At 39.3% G+C, this 19,598-nt stretch overlaps 1 protein-coding gene across 10 annotated transcripts in view; it reads right to left on the bottom strand.

Annotated features, from left to right (window-relative positions):
• Positions 1-19,598, bottom strand: part of PALS2 (protein associated with LIN7 2, MAGUK p55 family member) — a 65,895-nt gene that overhangs the window by 7,301 nt on the left and 38,996 nt on the right. For 9 of the 10 annotated variants that reach the window (XM_071560935.1, XM_071560932.1, XM_071560933.1 and 6 more), the window contains 8 exons: positions 13,982-14,134; positions 13,239-13,466; positions 11,604-11,735; positions 9,591-9,690; positions 8,977-9,045; positions 7,802-7,963; positions 1,977-2,179; positions 1,439-1,567 (listed from right to left, as the gene is read on the bottom strand). In XM_071560935.1, coding sequence (XP_071417036.1) covers positions 1,439-1,567; positions 1,977-2,179; positions 7,802-7,963; positions 8,977-9,045; positions 9,591-9,690; positions 11,604-11,735; positions 13,239-13,466; positions 13,982-14,134 — 1,176 coding nt within the window. Of the gene's footprint in view, positions 1-1,438; positions 1,593-1,976; positions 2,180-7,801; positions 7,964-8,976; positions 9,046-9,590; positions 9,691-11,603; positions 11,736-13,238; positions 13,467-13,981; positions 14,135-19,598 lie in introns of all 10 variants that reach the window. The other variant, XM_071560942.1, reaches the window with a different exon arrangement.

Below are 19,598 nucleotides of genomic sequence, written 5' to 3'. Positions count from 1 at the left end.
AAATGTATGACTACAAGAGCCAGGATTTTTGTAATGGAATGGCTTAGAATGCTTGAAATAATAGACCCATTAACAAGCAGCACATGATACTTTAAATGATATTTGGTTTTCATTTGTTCAGGAAGCACAAGAATATGAAATAGGAAATCATACTCTATATACATGCACACAGACGTGATTCAGAACCCATAAAGACACATAAATGCCTACTTGAAATGTAACTACGCTCTTTATTATTCATAAGGAGAATAAATACAGAGGGAAGGATGTCCCTTAGGGAATCAAATATTAGGAAATGCAGGAAATTATGTTTATACTTCTCTGGACAGTTTTAACACTGCCTTCTTGTATATGCACCACAAAATTCAGAGGTCATTTGGGGCAGGGAGGAGGAAAGGCTGAGCATCCACAGAGATGCCAGAATGTATAATCACCAGAATCCATGACTAAAAATCACACATTCATTTAGTGGAAATACTAACCCACTCCCCATTTTATTGCTTTGAATGCCCCATCAGCATTATTCAAGATACTGCTACTAAGCTGCAGCACTTTGTGAGTTGTCAGCAAACCACTGTTTTAATTCGACAGGGAAGGTCTTGCAGAACATAGAGGATAGTTTTGTTAACTGCTCAATCTGGTTTCTTTGCTTTGCTCCTGCAGCTGGGAAAGTTCATGCCCACACAGAATATTTATAATCTGCTGTGCTTGAGGAAGCAGGTCTCATTTCCCTCTGCTACACCACATGTCTCAGAAAGGGAGGGAAGATCTAATAAATAAAATGGGACACTTCACTTTATATGACAACTCCAAGGAACTTCAGGGGAAGCGAAGCTGTTCAACACTTCCTATTCTGGCAGCTCTCAGCCATTCTCAGAGCTGCAGCAGTGAAAACAAGGACTACCAGCATTATTGGTTGTTTTCATTGGGGATTTCTTTGTTGGATGGTTGGGATTTTTTGTTGTTTGTTTGGCACAGTCTTTTTAACATAAGCTGCAATATCTTTCCCAAGGACTACAGATTCCATTTTTAAAGCACACAGGTATTATAAGACAAAACTGAACAAAGACTATGTGGGGGAAGAGATGGGGAAAGTGAAGAAAAGACATTTGCATAAAAGAACAATGAAAAGAACCATGAAATATGTACCATTTGCTGCCAATAATCAAAGGTGACACTTTCCAAAGAACACATCACAAGTAATTTTTGTAATCAACACTTCCTTCTAAGAGGTCTATTTTTAAGAAAGAAGCAATCTTCCTTATACATAGTATTTGATTAACTTCTACTAAGTAATCAGCAAAAGTCTTGTCTAATTTTTCTTACAGACATTAATTTCAGAAAAAATTCCATCTAAAAAGAAAAGTAAATTTTTTTAAAAAATCTCAGAATAACCTGTTCAAAGCAAAAGCAAATAAATAAGAAATCATCTGCTTACAGTGAGAAGTTTGGTTGTAATTCCAGCATCTACCACAGCCTTGTGCATAGCTCGCAAAGTCTCCAGCTCTGGAGCAGCAATGAACACTACATAGGGCATGAATTCTGAAGTCCTCAGTATTTTCAGGGCCTAGAAGCAAAGGAAAAGAAAAAATCTGCAAAGTTTGAGAATGACTCACCACATACCTTTTTTACTTAAGGGGCACTGCAAAACTAACCTGTTAGAAAAGACAGGAACATATAAGCAAAGATTTTTACTTCTATATTAGAAACTCCTATACTGCCTTTTGAAATTCTCAACATCATTCTTTCCTGGGCTAAAAAGATTATTTACTACTCTGCAAGACTCTTTTTTCATGCAGAATTTAAGTTGGTTTTTTTCCATCTTTCTCTTACTCATTCCAGTGAGGTGCCACAAATGCATGAATCCAGCTGATATTGTAATCATGAAACCAGGTAAGAAGCCTTCAAATTTCAAGGCATACCTCTTTACCTCTTCAACGCTGTACTCCTACACTTGTAAACTATAAATTATATACCTGTGGATTTACGTCCAAGATGCAGGTCCTTCCTGTCTGAACAACTTCAAGGATAGAATCAATTTTGGTGCCATAAAGATTTCCTTCATACTCCCCATGTTCTAAGTATCTTCCAGCTTTAATATCCATCTCCATCTCAGCTCGTGACACAAATCTGTACGCTTGCCCATCTTTCTCATCATCCCTTGGCTTTCGTGAAGTAACTAAACAAAAAATTTAAAATATAAATTGAATGTTTTCTTTTTATATTTGGAATACAAATATGAGAGTGGACTGCATATTAAATTAGGGAGAGTATGATATACATTAATATACAGCTGTAATTGTCCATGTACAGATTAATTCATTATTCTAGTGCAAGTTTTAAAACTGAGAACCGCTCCTCCTTTATTTCTATTCTTTCCTCTGTGTTGCTTACTCACCCATTTGCCTCCTTCCTTTGTATTACTCCTTCACACCATATACAATACTCATTCATGTTGCTTTTGACTTATTCACATAAAATAATTATTTAAGTGACTTGGAAATCAAATGGAAGTTTAACTCTCAAATGCCAAATGTACTTCTGAAAATAACTGAAGACACAACAAAAACTGCCTCACCCCACCCCTCAAACCTTTCCTCATTGTGTTTACCCCTGTTATTCAGGGTAGAATTACCTCAGCTGGCTATAAAGAAAGTTACTGAAACATCAGAAGCAGCCCAGCCACTGTTGCAGAATCCTAGGGGAAGCCAGCTAATTCTGCCTTGCAGGACATCTTACCCTTTAAAATAAGGTAAATGCAGAAAGATTAAAGCCAATATTTAAGTAAAAAATTTTCAACTATCTTGGATATTGGTATTAAGCAAGAAAGTAAAAATAAAATAAATTATCATATTGTACTATTATTGTTGACTTTGCTGTCCTATCACCCTATTAACTACCCAGTACCTGTATTTAATCAGATTTGAATGCTTCAACATATTAAACTTAGCAGTGAATGGATTCCTTTGGTAATACTTGTATTGGCACTTGTTCCAATTTGCTGACACATGTGGAAAGCAATCTCCACCTTCCACTAATTCCTATCAACTTTAATATGATAGAAAACTCAAGTCCCAGGGAAAACGATCTGAAGCTATTAGTGATAAACATACTGCCAGAACATCTGGTTTTAGCCACAATTTAACAGAATCATAGAATCATAGAATCGATTGGGTTGGAAAAGACCTCCAAGATCATCGAGTCCAACCCTTGGTCCAACTCTAGTCCATTTACTAGATCATGGCACCCAGCGCCACGTCCAATCTGCATTTAAAAATCTCTAGGGATGGTGAATCCACCACCTCTCTGGGCAGCCCATTCCAATGCCTGATTACTCTCTCTGGAAAGAATTTTTTTCTGATATCCAACTTAAATTTCTCCTGGCAGAGCTTGAGCCCGTGCCCCCTTGTCCTATTGCTGAGTGCCTGGGAGAAGAGACCAGCCCCCACCTGGCTATAACTTCCCTTCAGGTAGTTCTAGACAATGCTGAGGTCACCTCTGAGCCTCCTGTTCTCCAGGCTAAACAACCCCAGCTCCCTCAGCCTCTCCCCATAGGGCTTGTGCTCCAGTCCCTTCACCAGCCTTGTTGCTATTCTCTGGACTCGCTCCAGCACCTCAATATCCTTTCTGAACTGAGGGGCCCAGAACTGAACACAGTACTCAAGGTGTGGCCTCACCAACGCAGAGTACAGGGGAAGGATCACTTCCCTGGTCCTGCTGGCCACGCTATTTTTGATACAGGCCAGGATCCCATTGGCCTTCTTGGCCACCTGGGCACACTGTTGGCTCATGTTGAGCTTCCTGTCAGTTAGTACTCCAAGGTCCCTTTCTGCCTGGCTGCTCTCCAGCCACTCTGTGCCCAGCCTGTAGCGCTGCAGGGGGTTGTTGTGGCCAAAGTGCAGGACCCGGCACTTGGCCTTATTGAACTTCATCCCATTGGAATCAGCCCATCTCTCAAGTCTATACAGATCCCTCTGCAAAGCCCTCCTGCCTTCCAGCAGGTTGACACTCCCTCCCAGCTTGGTGTCATCAGTAAATTTGCTGATGATGGACTCAATCTCCTCATCTAAATCATCAATAAAGATGTTAAACAGGACTGGACCCAACACAGGCCCCTGGGGAACACCACTGGTGACTGGCCACCAGCTGGATGCAGCTCCGTTCACCAGCACTCTCTGGGCCCAACCCTCCAGCCAGCTCTTAATCCAGGAGAGGGTACACTTGTCCAGGCCATGGGCTACCAGCTTTTCCAGGAGTATATTATGGGAGACAGTGTCAAAGGCCTTGCTGAAGTCCAGATAGACCACATCCACAGCCTTCCCCTCATCCACCAGGTGGGTCACCTGATCGTAAAAAGAGATCAGGTTGGTCAGACAGGACCTGCCCCTCCTAAACCCATGCTGGCTGGGTCTAATCCCTTGTCCACCCTGAAGGTGCTGTGTGATTGCACTCAGGATGAACTGCTCCATAACCCTGCCAGGCACGGAGGTCAGGCTAACAGGCCTGTAGTTGCCAGGGTCCTGCTTGCAGCCCTTTTTGTGAATTGGGGTGACATTGGCCAACCTCCAATCATCTGGGACCTCCCCAGAGAGCCAGGACTGTTGGAAGATGATGGAGAGCGGTTTGGCAAGCTCTTCTGCCAGCTCCCTCATCACCCTGGGATGGATCCCATCTGGTCCCATAGACTTGTTAGGATCCAGCTGGCTCAGTAAGTCAATAACTATTTCCTCCTGGAATACAGGAGGTGTATTCAGCTCCCTCTCCGTGTCTACCAGCTATAGAGGCCAGTTGTCTTGAGGGCCACTTGTCTTACTGGTGAAAACTGAGGCAAAGTAGGTGTTAAGTACCTCAGCCTTCTCCTCACCTTCCTTAACTGTATTTCCCTTCAAGTCCAACAGAGAATGGAGGTTTTCCTTGCCCTCCTTTTGTTATTAATGTATTTATAAAAGGACGTTTTGTTATCCCTAACTGAAATAACCAAATTTACTTCAAATTCCACTTTTCTTTCCCTAATTCTTTTCCTGCATGACTTAGCTCTATCTGTAAATTCTACATATGTAGCCAGCCCTTTTTTCCATAGTCTGTAAACTTTCTTTTTATCCCTGATTTCTTTCAGAATCTCCCTATTTAACCAAGCTGGCCGTCTTCCCCTCCGGCTGGCCTTTCGGCACACTGGGACAGCCTGTTGCTGTGCACTCAAAATTTCCTTCTTAAAACATGTCCATCCCTCCTGGACCCCCTTGCCTTTAAGGGTTGTTTCCCAGGGTATGCTCTGAATCAGTTTTTGAATAGGCCAAAATCTGCTCTCTGGAAGTCCAAAGTAGAGGTTTTAATGGTGGCTCTCCTTACATCCCTGAGGACTGAAAATTCTATTATTTCATGGTCACTATGCCCCAGGCGGCCTCCAACCACTGCATCATCTACCAGCCCCTCTCTGTAAACAATAGGTCTAGCGGGGCCTTACCCTTGGTAGGCTCATTTACCAGTTGATGAAGGAAATTGTTCTCTATACACTCCAGGAACCTCCTTGACTGCCTCTTCTCTGCAGTATGAAGCTCCCAGGAGATACCTGGCAGGTTAAAGTCACCCACAAGAACAAGGGCTGGAGATTTTGAGACATCTGCCAGCTGCTTGTAGAATAATTCATCTCCTTCATCATCCTGGTTGGGCGGTCTGTAACAGACTCCCACAAGGGTGTCAGCCTTGTTGGCCTTGCCCCTGATTCTGGCCCACAGGCACTCAACCTTGTCACTGCTGACCTCAACTTCAACAGTCAAGAGACTCTCTAACATAGAAAGCCACCCCTCCACCTCTCCTTCCCTGCCTGTCCTTTCTGAAGAGCTTGTAGCCCCCCATAGCAGCACTCCAGTCATGTGAGTCATCCCACCACGTTTCTGTGACAGCAACTATGTCATAGTTTTCCTGCTGCACTATGGCTTCCAGCTCCTCTTGTTTGTTTCCCATACTGCGTGCATTGGTGTACATGCACTTCAGCTGGGCCATTGATTTCATTCTCAACTCGGGCTCTATGCCCTTAGGCCTATCTCTGGAGAGCCCAGTTGCCGTCCCTTCCCCCTTCAAACCTAGTTTAAAGCCCTCCTAACCAACCCTGCCAACTTATGGGCTACAGTTCTTTTGCCCTCCCTAGATAAATGAAGCCCATCTGGTTTGATGAGACTGGGCAACACAGAGTTTGCCCCATGATCAAAAAACCCAAAATTTTGACGATTAAATTAAAGAAAGTTTATAATGGTTATTAATACAATAAAAAATTTACTATCATAACCACTTGATATAAATTTTAGAGAACAGGCTTTAACAGTTTACAGCCAGAAGACGACTCAGCAGTTCAGCTACCTGCACTGAAGAGAAACCACAGCACCATGTGCTGGGTTAGAACTCAACACCAAGAACATGCTTCTCCCTATTGCATACAGGATCCATTTCAGCCATTTACCAACCCCTGAAAAATTCCATATATATCAGTTTGTGAATAACTTGGGGAATTTTCTTCTAATGAAGAAACTGAGACCAACTAAGATTACTGATTGTCCCAGTTAATATCTATAGCAGAGAGGAGATTCTATAAACAATAAATTAGGTACTGCCTGTGCATGATTAGATTGTCAAGATTGGGAAAAGTTAATTTTTATGCATTTGAAGGGTGTTCAAGAACTCCAAGTAAAAGCACTTTAACACTGTGTTGTATTACTTATATATATTTAAGCATTTACGCAGCATTTTAGAGACACAAGTAATTCTAAGGTCTTTTTTAGAATTTTAGAAGCAATAAAAGTCTCTTACTATTTTGCCAATATAAAATAATGAGGTTCTCAGAGCAAGATTTCCTTAAAAAAGTAACACTGTGAAGTCAACCTTGATATCAGCCCTACATACCAATTCTAAGCACCCTGGCCAGTTTTGGTGTTAGAGATTCAGAAAATGAGAAAGACTGGTTCCCTTATGCTGCACAATTCATTTTTCAGATGTGTCCCCCCTCCCCTGTTATTATCAGATCTACTTTTTGCCCACTGAAAACAGTGGGCAAAGAAGGGAACAGACTCTTTTTGAAATTCTGAAAAGCATATGGCAGAGAATAATAATGTTGCTTAGGGAGTACTTCTCTGGTCAGCAATGAAAAAGAAGGGAGAAGTTAAAACAATAAAGGTCTTGTGAATGAGCAAATTATCTGAAAGAAGGCAAGAAAACAATACTTCAGTAAGGGAGGAACATTTTTTCTGCAGTTAATAGGGAGAAAAAAATGAAAGACCATGGGCTTCAGATTATATATATTAAAATATGAGATTGTTATACAAATCTTGGAAAGCACAAACACTTGAGTTTTATTTTAAGTTCACTGTTATTCCCTACATTTCTCATACTAAAGCAACAATTTATAATGTCTAGGTTGCTTCCACAGGTCGAAAACTAAAGGCAAACCTGAGAAACTCCACTGGCTGTTCATTACAGTAGGCTACTAGAAACTTCTAGAATCCCCTCAGTAACAACAGGTGGTGACTGACACTGAAGAAACCCCCAGACTGAAATACTGCACAGACAAAAATTTATTTTCAGTGGCATCAGTTAACATTTAACTGCTAGTTACAAATATTTTCACAGTCATCATATGTTAGTTCAGTTGTCTGAAAAGATGAAGAGCCTTTCATTTTCTCACTCTATACAATTTTTATACTCTGACAAAATTACTCCTACACCAAGTCACTGGGATAAACATCAGATATTTTCCAGATAATCACAGACACAATGTATGAGATGACAATTGGAATGCTGACAAACTTACATGGCACTGTAGTTCCAAACCTAGTAGGATTCAGTACTATAAACCTGTTCTTCAAACTTCTTCGCCCCACTCCTTGGGCCCCAATCAAGACCAGTGTTTTCCTTTGAAAAGGAGGCATTTTGGCTACTTCCTCATAGATCTGGATTTCATGACGATCAAATTCTGCATCAAAGAATGTACAAAAAATGTTTAATACACAGTCAGCACAGTAAGAAAAAAACCAAAAACTAAACAGTCCTGCTATATTTCAACAGACCCTATGAATATAAATAGTACTCAAAGGGCAGTAAGTCTGATACAAGCCTTCTTGCTTGAAATTGGTTTGGGAGTGAAATACTTATCCCTCCATAGACAGCATAAGGTCAGATTCTCACCTTTACTCCCAAGGAGAAAAATCTGAGTTTGACCAGAAGGGAAAAACTGTGATTAACAATTAATGAGCTTTCACAGAATCACAGGAAAGTTGAGGTTGGAGTTACCTCTGGAGGGCATGCAGTCCAAATGCAATGCCCAAGCAGGACCACCCAGAAATAGTTGCCCAGTACCACATCCAGACAACCTCTCTGGACAACCTGTGCCAGTGCCCAGTCACCCTCACAGTGGAAAAAGTGTTTTCTGATATTCAGAGTGAACCTCCTGTGTTGACTCTTGCCCTGTCACTAAGCTACTCTGGAAGAGCCCAGCTTGACCCTCTTCGCGCTCTCCCTTCATGTATTTTATACACATTGATGAGACCTGCCCTGAGCCTTCACTTCTCCAGGCTGAACAGTCCCAGCTCTCTCAGACCTCTTCTCACAGAAGAGATCTCCAGTCCCTTCACCATTTTTGTATGCCCAAGTCTCTCTTGTGCTGGGGAGGTGTCCAGTACACTTCAGGTGTGGCCTCACTGATGACGAGTAGAAGGGAAGGATTCCATCCCCTCCACCTGTTGGCAACAAAGCTTTAGCTTTTCTTCTCTTTTAACACCCAGGTTTTCTCTGGCTTTCATCTATCAAATGCTGTAACTCAGCATGGCCATATTTTCATTGGTTACTATTGCTTTTAAACAATAAAAACTATCTGATCTATGAAATTTATAATCAAATATCTTACTCTAAATCTTCCGCTTTGGATACACAAGACTGACAGTTTAGAAGCCTTGAGAACTTTGACTCATATGTAATATTAAGAGATACCTGCATTTCTTGTAGTGAGATACATCATCTTCTTCTTTTTTTTGCTGCTTATTGTTCCACAAAATGGCCCTAAAAATAAAAAGAGACGAACTCACAATATTTGTTAAATGTGTTTTCCCAAAGCTTATTTACATGAATATATGGAAGTTTAGATTAATTAATATATAGGGACTATTTCAGAATTTTGTATGTTCTAAGGCAGGAGAAAGCATCTATTTACATACACAAATGGTAGAGGAAGAACCTAACAAAGAGAGACAAAAAATATTATTGTCCTACAAGGCTTTGCAAACAGCAACCAAAAAACCCATGTTTGGTTATGAACTTTCAGTGTGTACTACAAACCCCATAATTTAAAAAAAGAAAAGTTAATTCCTATGTCTGTTCCACCTCATTCAGCTTTTTATCAGCAGGTGGCAAAACTGATTCGTGTATCTTTGAATACTAAGCAGAGACTTTAGCCTTTGTCCTTCAATCAAAGCCAAAATACAGTATTTACCATTTCACAATATCTGTGTAATCTCACACAGGAGTTTTCTATTATTTATGAAGGCAGGAAAGCCAAACCAATGGAGCTAAAACAAAATCTATTCCTGGAATTCACTAAATCTCACCTGAGTTGTCCCAGTCCCTCCTAACAAAGGCCTTCCTCTTTTCTTCCAAGAACTGGCTGGGAATTAGACCTGCACTTCCTCCTTCTTTGACATGACTAGCCTGGGGAAAAAAATACAACAAAAAATGTAACTTGTGAGAAGCATTTTCTCATCAACATGGTGTTGACTGACTTCAACACTATACCAGAGTTTCTCAGTGGTGAGTATTGATACATTTCCTACTGAAAGTTGGAAATTCAAACTCAGACGTGGATATTAAAATTCTCCTTTACAGGAACAGTGTTTTGCCATTGAGTATTGAAGTTTAGAAACTTAAACTAAATAGATACAAGTTTTGTTATTGGTTCCCATTACATTAGAAAGCTCCTACAGCCATAAATGTTTAGCATGAAAATCCAAAATGGAATTCTATGGCTCCAGATACTGAACTCACAGGTCATGAATTTCAAGATTTTCTAGTACTCAATACACTTATTTTGCATTCTTGAGCTGCTCCAAACAGGTTCCAGTGCAGCTTATTAATTGTTATTTCACACTAAATTCCATTAGCAACATGCCTAATCATACCCTGAAACTTTTTGCACTAAATAACTACACATTTAAAATCTTAGTGATTTAAGTATTCCTAGTAATGAAAATTTGGCTAAGATTCTCTATAAAATAATTTCATGGCAAGGTCAGTTCTCAGCAAGCTTAATGCATACAAACACACAGTTACAAAATGTTGTAACTCTCCATAAATCTTTTGCTTGAATAAATCTTACATTTGCTAACAGGAAGTGTTTGCTTTTCAACTTGTATGCTTTTACCTACGACTAACTCATTTTTTACAGTATGAAGTTCTCATTAACAGTCTGGCATTTCTAGAAAGTAAGTTTTCTTCCCAGGGGCATGATCCACATGGCAATACACTACAGCGATTTAGCACATTTCAATTTTGCCACTGATTGAGTATTGAAGATTTATTTCTATTGGACTCCCACAAGTTACAGCTGGAGAATTTGAAAAGCAATACAATAATCAGCATGGTAGCTAAATGTCAAACTACTCCACAGTTTTGGAGTGTGAACTTCTGAAACTAATTAAGTTGGCAGTAATAAATTTTCTGCCTTCCCTGACACTTTTTATTCTCTTTCTTTCTGTTGTTACTGTCACTGACAAGTAACAAAATTCAGCAGTTGATGATGCATATTCAAATATTTTTGTTGCTTTTAAAGAAGTCATATATACTGTTCTCAAGTAATGTCTGTCTCTACTGCTTGTTACCTTGCAAAGGATGAACAACATAGGGGTAGCAAGGGAAATTAATAATGCTAAATTCTTTGCCACTTCCAATTCTGAGTATCTCAGTTGATAAAAGTGTTTAAAGATTCACTTGTCCCACTTTCAAAGGCACTGATGATGTTTAATTCTGTATATAATTTCTTGGAAAAAATTAAAATAACAGAAGCACCGGATTACATTTCTACTGAACAACTGAATGTAGAAATACGACCTGAAAACAGGATGAACCGTTAATATGTGAAATAGTGCCAAACTGTGACTATGAACATGCTCACAGACACTGACCACCACTGTAGAAATGAAAGATACAGCTTCTCCAAACAGCTATTCTCACCCTTCTTCAAATCCTTAAGACTAACCTCTCTCTCTCTCCTCAACTCTGAGCACTCAGGAAGGGGTCCACTTCTTCCCCAGTCACTAACAGAGAAGGCTTATCACAATTAATACAGTCAACCTAAGGCTTTTTTCTAGAAATTGTACACTATGATACAAAACAAACAACACTAACAGTAAAATAAATGTTACATACACAACTTAAAACATTTCATTTCCACTAGTGTTTCAACTGTTAATATCTTGGTATTAACTTGCAATTGGATTGCAGTGTAGGTATTTTTTCTTGTATCTACTGCTAAACAGGAGTAGATCTTAATTTGAAGAGTTTATTATTAAGGCAACTACTGATGCTTTTCAGTTTTTTATTTTATTTATTTTAATCTTTTTACTAACCTGCCACCAATTTGGATCTTCCCGGTTTACAATCTGAAGAATTTCTCCTTTAGAAAATTTCAAACCTGCTTCTTTGCATGGAATGAGGTTGTCATTATAAGGATTATAATCAAAATGACACTTCACAAAAACCTGAAAAGTGCAAAAATCAATAAAGCTTAGACATTATAAAATACATTCTGACTAATTTATCTGTCAAAGTGAAGTAGTGTCTTTACCTACAACATAAAAAACTTGACATTTGGCATGTAAAATACAAACTATGGGGGAAAACGGATATACAAGCTGGGACAGAAAAATCAACAATGCAAACCTTGGCTGAAGGAGCTTCATGCTAAAAAAAAAAGACTGTTTCATTTGGACAATGTATTACAAAACACTCATTTTTGCATTTCAGTATATACAACTCAATTAGTATTCGAAGTTTTAAAATCACTGAAAACTACAGAAAAGTTCTCAGAATATGAGTACTGTATTCACAGTTGTGGAATCTTACAAATTACTTTTGCCATGAACTCAGTGTTTTAAAACAGACAAGATACATGACTGCTTAGAACTCAAATTTGATGCAGGGGAAGAAACAGTAAGTTGCATCAGTCAACTGGAAACTTATCTTTGACTTTCTTTGTACCAGGCTGGGAAGCAGAGGAAGCGCTGCCTCAAATACAGCACAGTCCCTCAGGCTCCACTCTGTGTAAACACAGCCTGTTACAATCACAGGCATTAAGACCCACTACCTGAAGGAGCATCTTAAAAGGCGTTTCAAAGGCACTGATTTAGAGCAACAAGTTACTTCTGCCACAGAGAAAATGACAGCCTACAGCAACAACAAAAGGATAAGCAATAGCCACCATCCAGGTCCCTACTTTAAGTCAGCGAGTTCAAGCTCATCTGTTGAATTCAGTATGTTTCTGAATTCCACAAAACATGTAACTTGGACACCAATCAGGTTATAAATGCATGTAGTTCACTGCATGTTAGAGTGATTGTGGCTGGGTCATCAGAGATCACTTGATGTTAAAAAAACATGCTTCATATAAATGGTCATCAATTTCAGATACTAAGTAGAATTTTTCCAGACAGGCATATTAGGTGTGGCATTAATTCATCATTCATTCATTCATGGCTGGGCTTTGCAAACGAAGATTTGGGAAGGGCTTCCCCCACGTGGGTGTGCCCTTCCAGCCTGTGCAGTGGATGTTTTAGGTGAGGCTCAGCGTGTGTAGAACTGGCCCCACCCTTTAACTCCTCAGATTCATCTGCCAAGGCCGAGCGAGCTTGGACAGTGAAAGTGAAGTCCTCAGGACTAGAACCTACAGCCCCTGGTATTGTCAGGAGGTCTCCAATCCAAGAACTAACTGGGACTGACCCTGCTTTGCTTCCAAGATCTGACAGGATTGTGCATCAGGGTGGCATTTAACTGCCTGGGATTAATTAATATACTGAATGTACATTAATTTTTGCACATTTCAAAAATGTCTTTAAATTAATATGGACATCTACATTTTAGCCTTCTTCCTAGCATTATATACACAAAATAATCAAAATATGTCTAATCCAAGATCTTAAAATAACCTTACGGAATACAATACTAAAAGCAGTTCTTTTGACAATCATTAGAAATGTGTTACTGACCTGTTGAGGAATGACGGTGTCTCTGTAGCTGGGAAGAATCTTCAAAGTCACACTTCCACTAATGTTTTTCAGCAGTTCTTGCAATTCTTTTGGATTGTTTCCAACCTCATGGCCATTTACCTCTTTAATAATGTCACCTACATGCAGAAGACCTTGTCGATCTATCATTCCCCCATGAAGAATTCGTGCTATTACCAGATCATTGTTCTCAACTCTAAATGTGACACCCTGAAAGAGGTATATGAGACCCAGTTTACCACTGTTTGAATCTCAATTTAATTTTACCCATATCTCAAGCAAAAATACACCGCTACGGGATATCCCACCTATTCCAATGAAAACAGACAGTAACAGTTATTACAGTGTAAGAGCTTCCAATACACAGAGAAGTATCAGGCGACATGAAAGTGCTTTCAGACAAGGTTCTCATAGGCTGAAAAATGACTGTGCTGGTCTTGGTTGCATGCAATCCTGTCATCTCGTATCAGGACCAAACAGATATTGTGTTAGTTAGTTATGCTAGCAAGTTATTCAGCCTAGTGACTGCCTACTCACTACCCTATTATTTCTCAGAGAGAATGGCATGGAGTACACATAAGTATTTTCTTACTTCAACATCTCCACCCATTATATTACACAACATAACAATGGAAATGATAAAAAGATAATGCAAGAAATCAGGCATATGCAAATGATTTCAATTGCATTTTAATCTAAAGACAGACTCATCTTCAATTACTTACCAGTGGTTCTCCTGCTCTTTTGTGAATTCCAAGGATACGAATGGCATCTACTGGAACAACCTGGTTGTTCACTGAAGAATTATTGACTTCTGGGCTAGAAGGAGGGGAATCGTAACATTTTGAAGCCACAATATCATGTGCTTCCAAGAGTGACTGCAAAGGAACAGAAAAGGTCTTTCTTTAAATCCTGAAATAACCATTTGCAAAAGGATTTAGTGCTGAATAACCACTAACTCTGCCCTTTTGCGACCAGATCATAAAACTGTCACTTCACATGGAATGAAGCAAAAACTGACATCAACAGTCCTCACACGGATTGATAAGCCAACAGCATGAGCAAATATGCTCTCTTTTGTAAATACAAATGCTGCTTCTTAAGGAAATATAGGAGAAATGCAATTAATTTGGGAGGAATGGGTGATCTCAAAGGGGAAGGAGGCAGAAAAGGGAGTCCCTAAAATAGTCTTTAACCTAATGAGAAAGTATCCCAGCAAACTGTTACAGTAAACAAACAACCTATAGCAAAAAATGAGATAGCTAATCATTAGATATTCATGTTTAATGTAGTAACATACTCCTCAGCAGTAATTTGGATAATTACAGGTAAGCAAGGATTTCTAGCAATCTAGAGAATGAATGCTTCCTGCTTACACAAAGCCAAGGCAGAATTCTAGCACCAAATGAATCCAAGTTGACAGAATCTACTTTGTGGAAGACAAGAGCTCAGACCTTACAGTTAACAGTGTTCTCACCAGTCCACATATATACAAAGGAAAAGAGGGAGATCCAATGAATATCATCATGCTTGGAAGACAATGCAATTTAGGCATGATTTTCTTATAAAAGATACCTTAAGATTTAAAGAGAAGTTTGTACTACAATACATACAGGTAAACAAAAATCAAACTTGTGAACTAAGACAGTGGAGACTTCTGTCAACTTCTAGTGGAAGGTGTCCCTGCCTGTGGTGGGACGGTTGGAACCAAAACCTTTAAGATCCATTCCAACCCAAACCATTCTATAATTCTGTGAGAGGAAAAGGGATACTATAGCTGTCATATACTATGGGTATACTATCATATACTATCATACAGCTATTGTAGTTCAAGATAAAGCATCTTACACCACAGAGTCACACTGACAGATACAGAGAGAAGAAAAGAAGCAGGCAGTGGAGATGCCTACTAGGTCTCAAACAACATAGCTTTGTTTCAGTGACCTGGTGAGGTATGGTCTTAAGTCAGACTACTGCCTGGATACTGACAAGCACGTGCCAGAGGAAGTCAGCAAACTACTATAAAGCAGAGCAGGCTCGTAGGGAACATGAATGATATTGCTATGCAGTCTGCTCCATCCTTCTGTAAGCCACCTCCAAGCTAAAGGTTGTGTAACCAAATTAGTTTAGTGCTAAGCTCAGCGTGCAAGTCCTCAAAGTGTCACAAACCTGAACAATCATTTAAATCTGCTCATTACACAACGAACCTGTATTAATTCACTGATTTTGCCCCTTCCATTAAGACTGTAAAGACAGCTGTTTATTGTGGCTGCTTTGATTCTGTGGACGTAAACCAAATCTAGTTAAATATGAAAAACAATCATTTGTTTAAATCAAGCAGCTGTCAGATGGTAGCAGTTTCTAATTCTTCACTATCTAAGACACGTCCAATCCAAAAACCAGGAGAATAGTTCTCTCTCTGCCAATGTTTGCAAGCAACATTTTTTCCAGACCTTTCTACATTTCCAAAATGAAACAACCAGCATCAGCTAGACATTTTAACACATTACCCTGATAAAACCAGGTAGATATATCAACATAATAATTCCAGTTTTCTTTTGGTCACATGGTAGAACAACTTGTTCCCGAACTTTCTGGCCACAACCATTATACCTTTCACAGAGCTTACACGTAACCATGCTTGTACAGCTCCCTGCCCTTTGATGGTAATGCAATTTATGGATTATAATTTTATCCACAGTCAAAATGACTACGAAGCTAACAGTCTGTGTCATCCTTTTCAGATTAACATGGTCTGTAAGATTCTTCAGTTCTTAAACCTGATGCCATTACACATTTTTAACCACTCAGTTTTATGGATAAGCATGAATTGTTTTAACTACTTCTTAATTATCTCTCAATCACAGGATCTTTTTCCTGCTATTTACATGATGGCTGAGCCACAGAAGGACTATCAGGGACTGTACACTGCTGCCCACAATTATAAAGTGATTTCTTTAAGAAAAGTAGTTCATTGGTTTCCTTGCAACCAGCCACTGCTAACTTACTACTATCCCACCCCTAACTGTCAGCTCTGAAACTCAAGATCTGTACCAGTTTTATGAGGCTGTTTCCAGCCAGCCAGGTCATGGCCTACAATCCTGAAGAACACTAAAGCACCCACCTGGCAACAGGGGCCATGTGTCTGCACCACTGCCGGACCACTCACCAACTACGTCGCTCAGTTACTTTCTTATTTCAGCAACCTGGCTGAGTGAGCTGAGAAATACATTTGCATGAACTTCTCTTGTTTCTTTCTTGTGGTATCGGAAAAAAGTGATATCCTGTGCTCCTGAACTCCAGAGCTCTCCTGGAATCTGACCTTTCCACACTGGACCTAGAACACTTATAAAACCACTGCCAGTCTGCAAAACAGCATGGACTGAACAATCAACAACCATAGAACAGTGCAAAGTTTGCTCCATGCAAAATTTCCTCCTGTAAACACGATCAGCTGACTAACCAAGGCTGAACAGCTGTAGAAAGGGTCTTATGGAAAAAAATGGCAATGTTGTCAGAGAGTAAGGAATTTACAAGAACTCTACAAAGCACAATGGGTACACAGTCCTGTGGCAGCCAGTATTACTCCCCTATGCAAGATGCTGTCATAAAATAACCTACAAACCTAGAAGATACTGACTTCTTTACTGTAGTTTTCTGTGGCTGCACATATTTGACAGGTAAAAAAAATAAAAGTAAGTAAAAATTCAGTAAACAGAGAAACATTAAACACCCAAGGCTCCCTACAGTGCTGAAGCCAAGTTCAAACTCAAAATCTGTTTTTCCTGAAAAAATTCTCAGCACAATCTATACATGTTATAAAGCAATTTTAAAGGCACTTCTGAAAAAGTGAGGAAAATATTTATGATCTTAGAGAAATCAGGCAGGCTAGTAAGGAGGAAGGTATATGTGGGAAAATAACCCTACAAATTACAATCTGTCTAGGAGACAACTCAAGATCACTTTCCTAAATGAAACATTTTAAAGGTATGATCAGCTGTTATAAACCTCACAGAAGAAAATACTGGCTGCTTTTCAGATGAAGATTTTATTGTCAGCAGAATCTACAATTTAGGATGAATAGCTTGCCTATTCTTGGAAAGTAATTGAACAAGCTCTTCCATAAGCAGAAGTGACTCTTCTGCATATTTAACCACTTCAACAGTGTGGTAATTTTCAACTGCTCCCTTTTCCCTCAAGGCAACCATTCTTTTCTTCTGTGCTCCAGCTACTGTCTGGTAAGACTTGCTACAGCCTTTGCCATGTGCTGCGTGTGCCCTCTGCTTCTTCAACACATATGGGCTGCCAGCCATCAATACTGTGGAACTCCTTAGAACTTCCACACTTTGACCCCTGAAAAGTTCAGTTAAAACTAAAAAGAGTTAAAAGCAGAAGGAAAGAATGGAGTGAAATGAGAAACAGAAAATGGAGCAAAGTCAGGCAAACATAATACTATAGCCACATATGCACCTGTACTCCAGAAGCAGGTACTTTCCCAATGTTCTATTACAGAAATGTGTAAAAGAAATTAGGTTCTGTAATTTGGTACTTTTAGCACTAAATGATGCATTCAAATAAACTGATGACTTTTATACCACATTTGAAACTTTTATGCTAAGGTTGGTTACAACTGTAAGGTGATACTGTGATAAAGTGGCACCATTCATTGTAAAATACAGAATCAGCCTCTAAACCAGTTACAGAATAGTGCCTGTGAAACTTTAGAAGAGTCAGGGTGGCTTGTTCACACATTTACTGAACTGGAGAAAGGACACAAATAACATTTTCTATAATTGCAATTGACGCATTTTCCCTTTTTTCCTTCTAGCAGAATTTGGAATATGCCTCTGCACCAAATGAGGCAGAAAGGACAGCACTCATTTCTAGCGTATGAAGGTAATTTTCTGTTTCCTTTTCAGAGAGGGAGACATATATATAGCTTCCCCAAGCCTTAGAAAGACTATTGTATCCACATTTTGGTCTGCAAACTGTCCTAGAAGCCTTTCTAGAATGTTGTAAATACAGTCTCAGTTAAATAAAAACACTTCATGAAAATAATAGTACTTTGATCTCAGCTGGTGTATTGCCTGCCTCCCCCATGGGTAATGGAACCATAAAACTAAGGGTCAAAAACTATGCTTTAATTTTAAGCTTAAAAATTGAATCACAGCAGATATACTTTAAAGAAGTAAGTAGTCTTTTTGCCTGTAGGCAGCAACCAAAAGTGCTCATTGTTTCTGCGAATGACACTGAAGGCCTGACAACAGGCACTGAGAAAATACATTAAAAGAAATACGAGTTAAAGCTGCTTCAGACTTCTTTTTTTAAATGAATTCCAATTCTGGCAGAGTGATGAATAGGTTAGTTCTCCAATATTTAACTATCTTAACCATCAAATAGTCTTTCCTCTTTCTTTCACACTTTTTGTCCTTTCTATGCTATCTAAAAATAGCTTATTTCTCTTATCTATCCCTGACCCACCCAACATTATAGGGAAAGCAGCAGCATGCAATAATCATGACATGAATTTTTAAACTGGGTTCTAAGGAAGAGTCAACAAATGGCAAAACATGAAGTCTAATGTTGATACTAAACAAATTAGTAGTTTTCATAAATCCCAGAATGACTGGACAAAATACATGACAGGAAAGAATCAACATGCTTTAATGAAGAGAAGTCATGCTTCTCAAATCTAATCAGGTTCCTTACAAGAGTCACAAAGCACAGCAATAAAGCACTTAAGAGTTGTTAATGTGGATCAATTTTTACAAGACCTTTGACAGAAGTCTTTTAAAGAAACAAAACTACAACAGGATAAGCAGTAACGGTCTCAAGTGGATGAAAATATTGGTTAAAAGACAGAAAAACTGGTGCCAGGAATATAGTATTTAGTTGTCATGTCACCAGGGGATTTCCCACAGGCATCTGTGCTCAGTTCTGTACCTGCCGATACACTGACATGTCAGATAAATGCTGTAGGAAATGGGGATGAGAAGTGAAATGACAGGGTTTGCTGATGCTGCTAAACTATTCAAGGATTAAAACAACTGACTAACCTGCAGAGGCACTTCATGAGCAACAGAGTGAGAACAAGGCAAATAAAATTCAACACAGACTGCAAGGAAAAACATAATCCTAGTTTAACATATTAACTGACAGACTCAGAAATGGTAACCCAGAGATGTAAACAGTACAAAACCCATCAAGCTTAACAACCAACCCACCTCTATGTCTGCTGAGCCTAGAGGTACCTCCTTCTTAATGAAAGGCTGGTCAAACACAGGAACAGGCTTGGCATTTGGACATCACTCTTAACAATATGCTTTAATTTTCAGTCAGCCC

This window comes from Pithys albifrons, chromosome 7 (assembly GCF_047495875.1).
Source record: "Pithys albifrons albifrons isolate INPA30051 chromosome 7, PitAlb_v1, whole genome shotgun sequence".
Classification (NCBI taxonomy): domain Eukaryota; kingdom Metazoa; phylum Chordata; class Aves; order Passeriformes; family Thamnophilidae; genus Pithys; species Pithys albifrons.
Note: the sequence above shows the minus strand (reverse complement) of the source record. Positions and strands in the feature narration are given on the sequence as shown.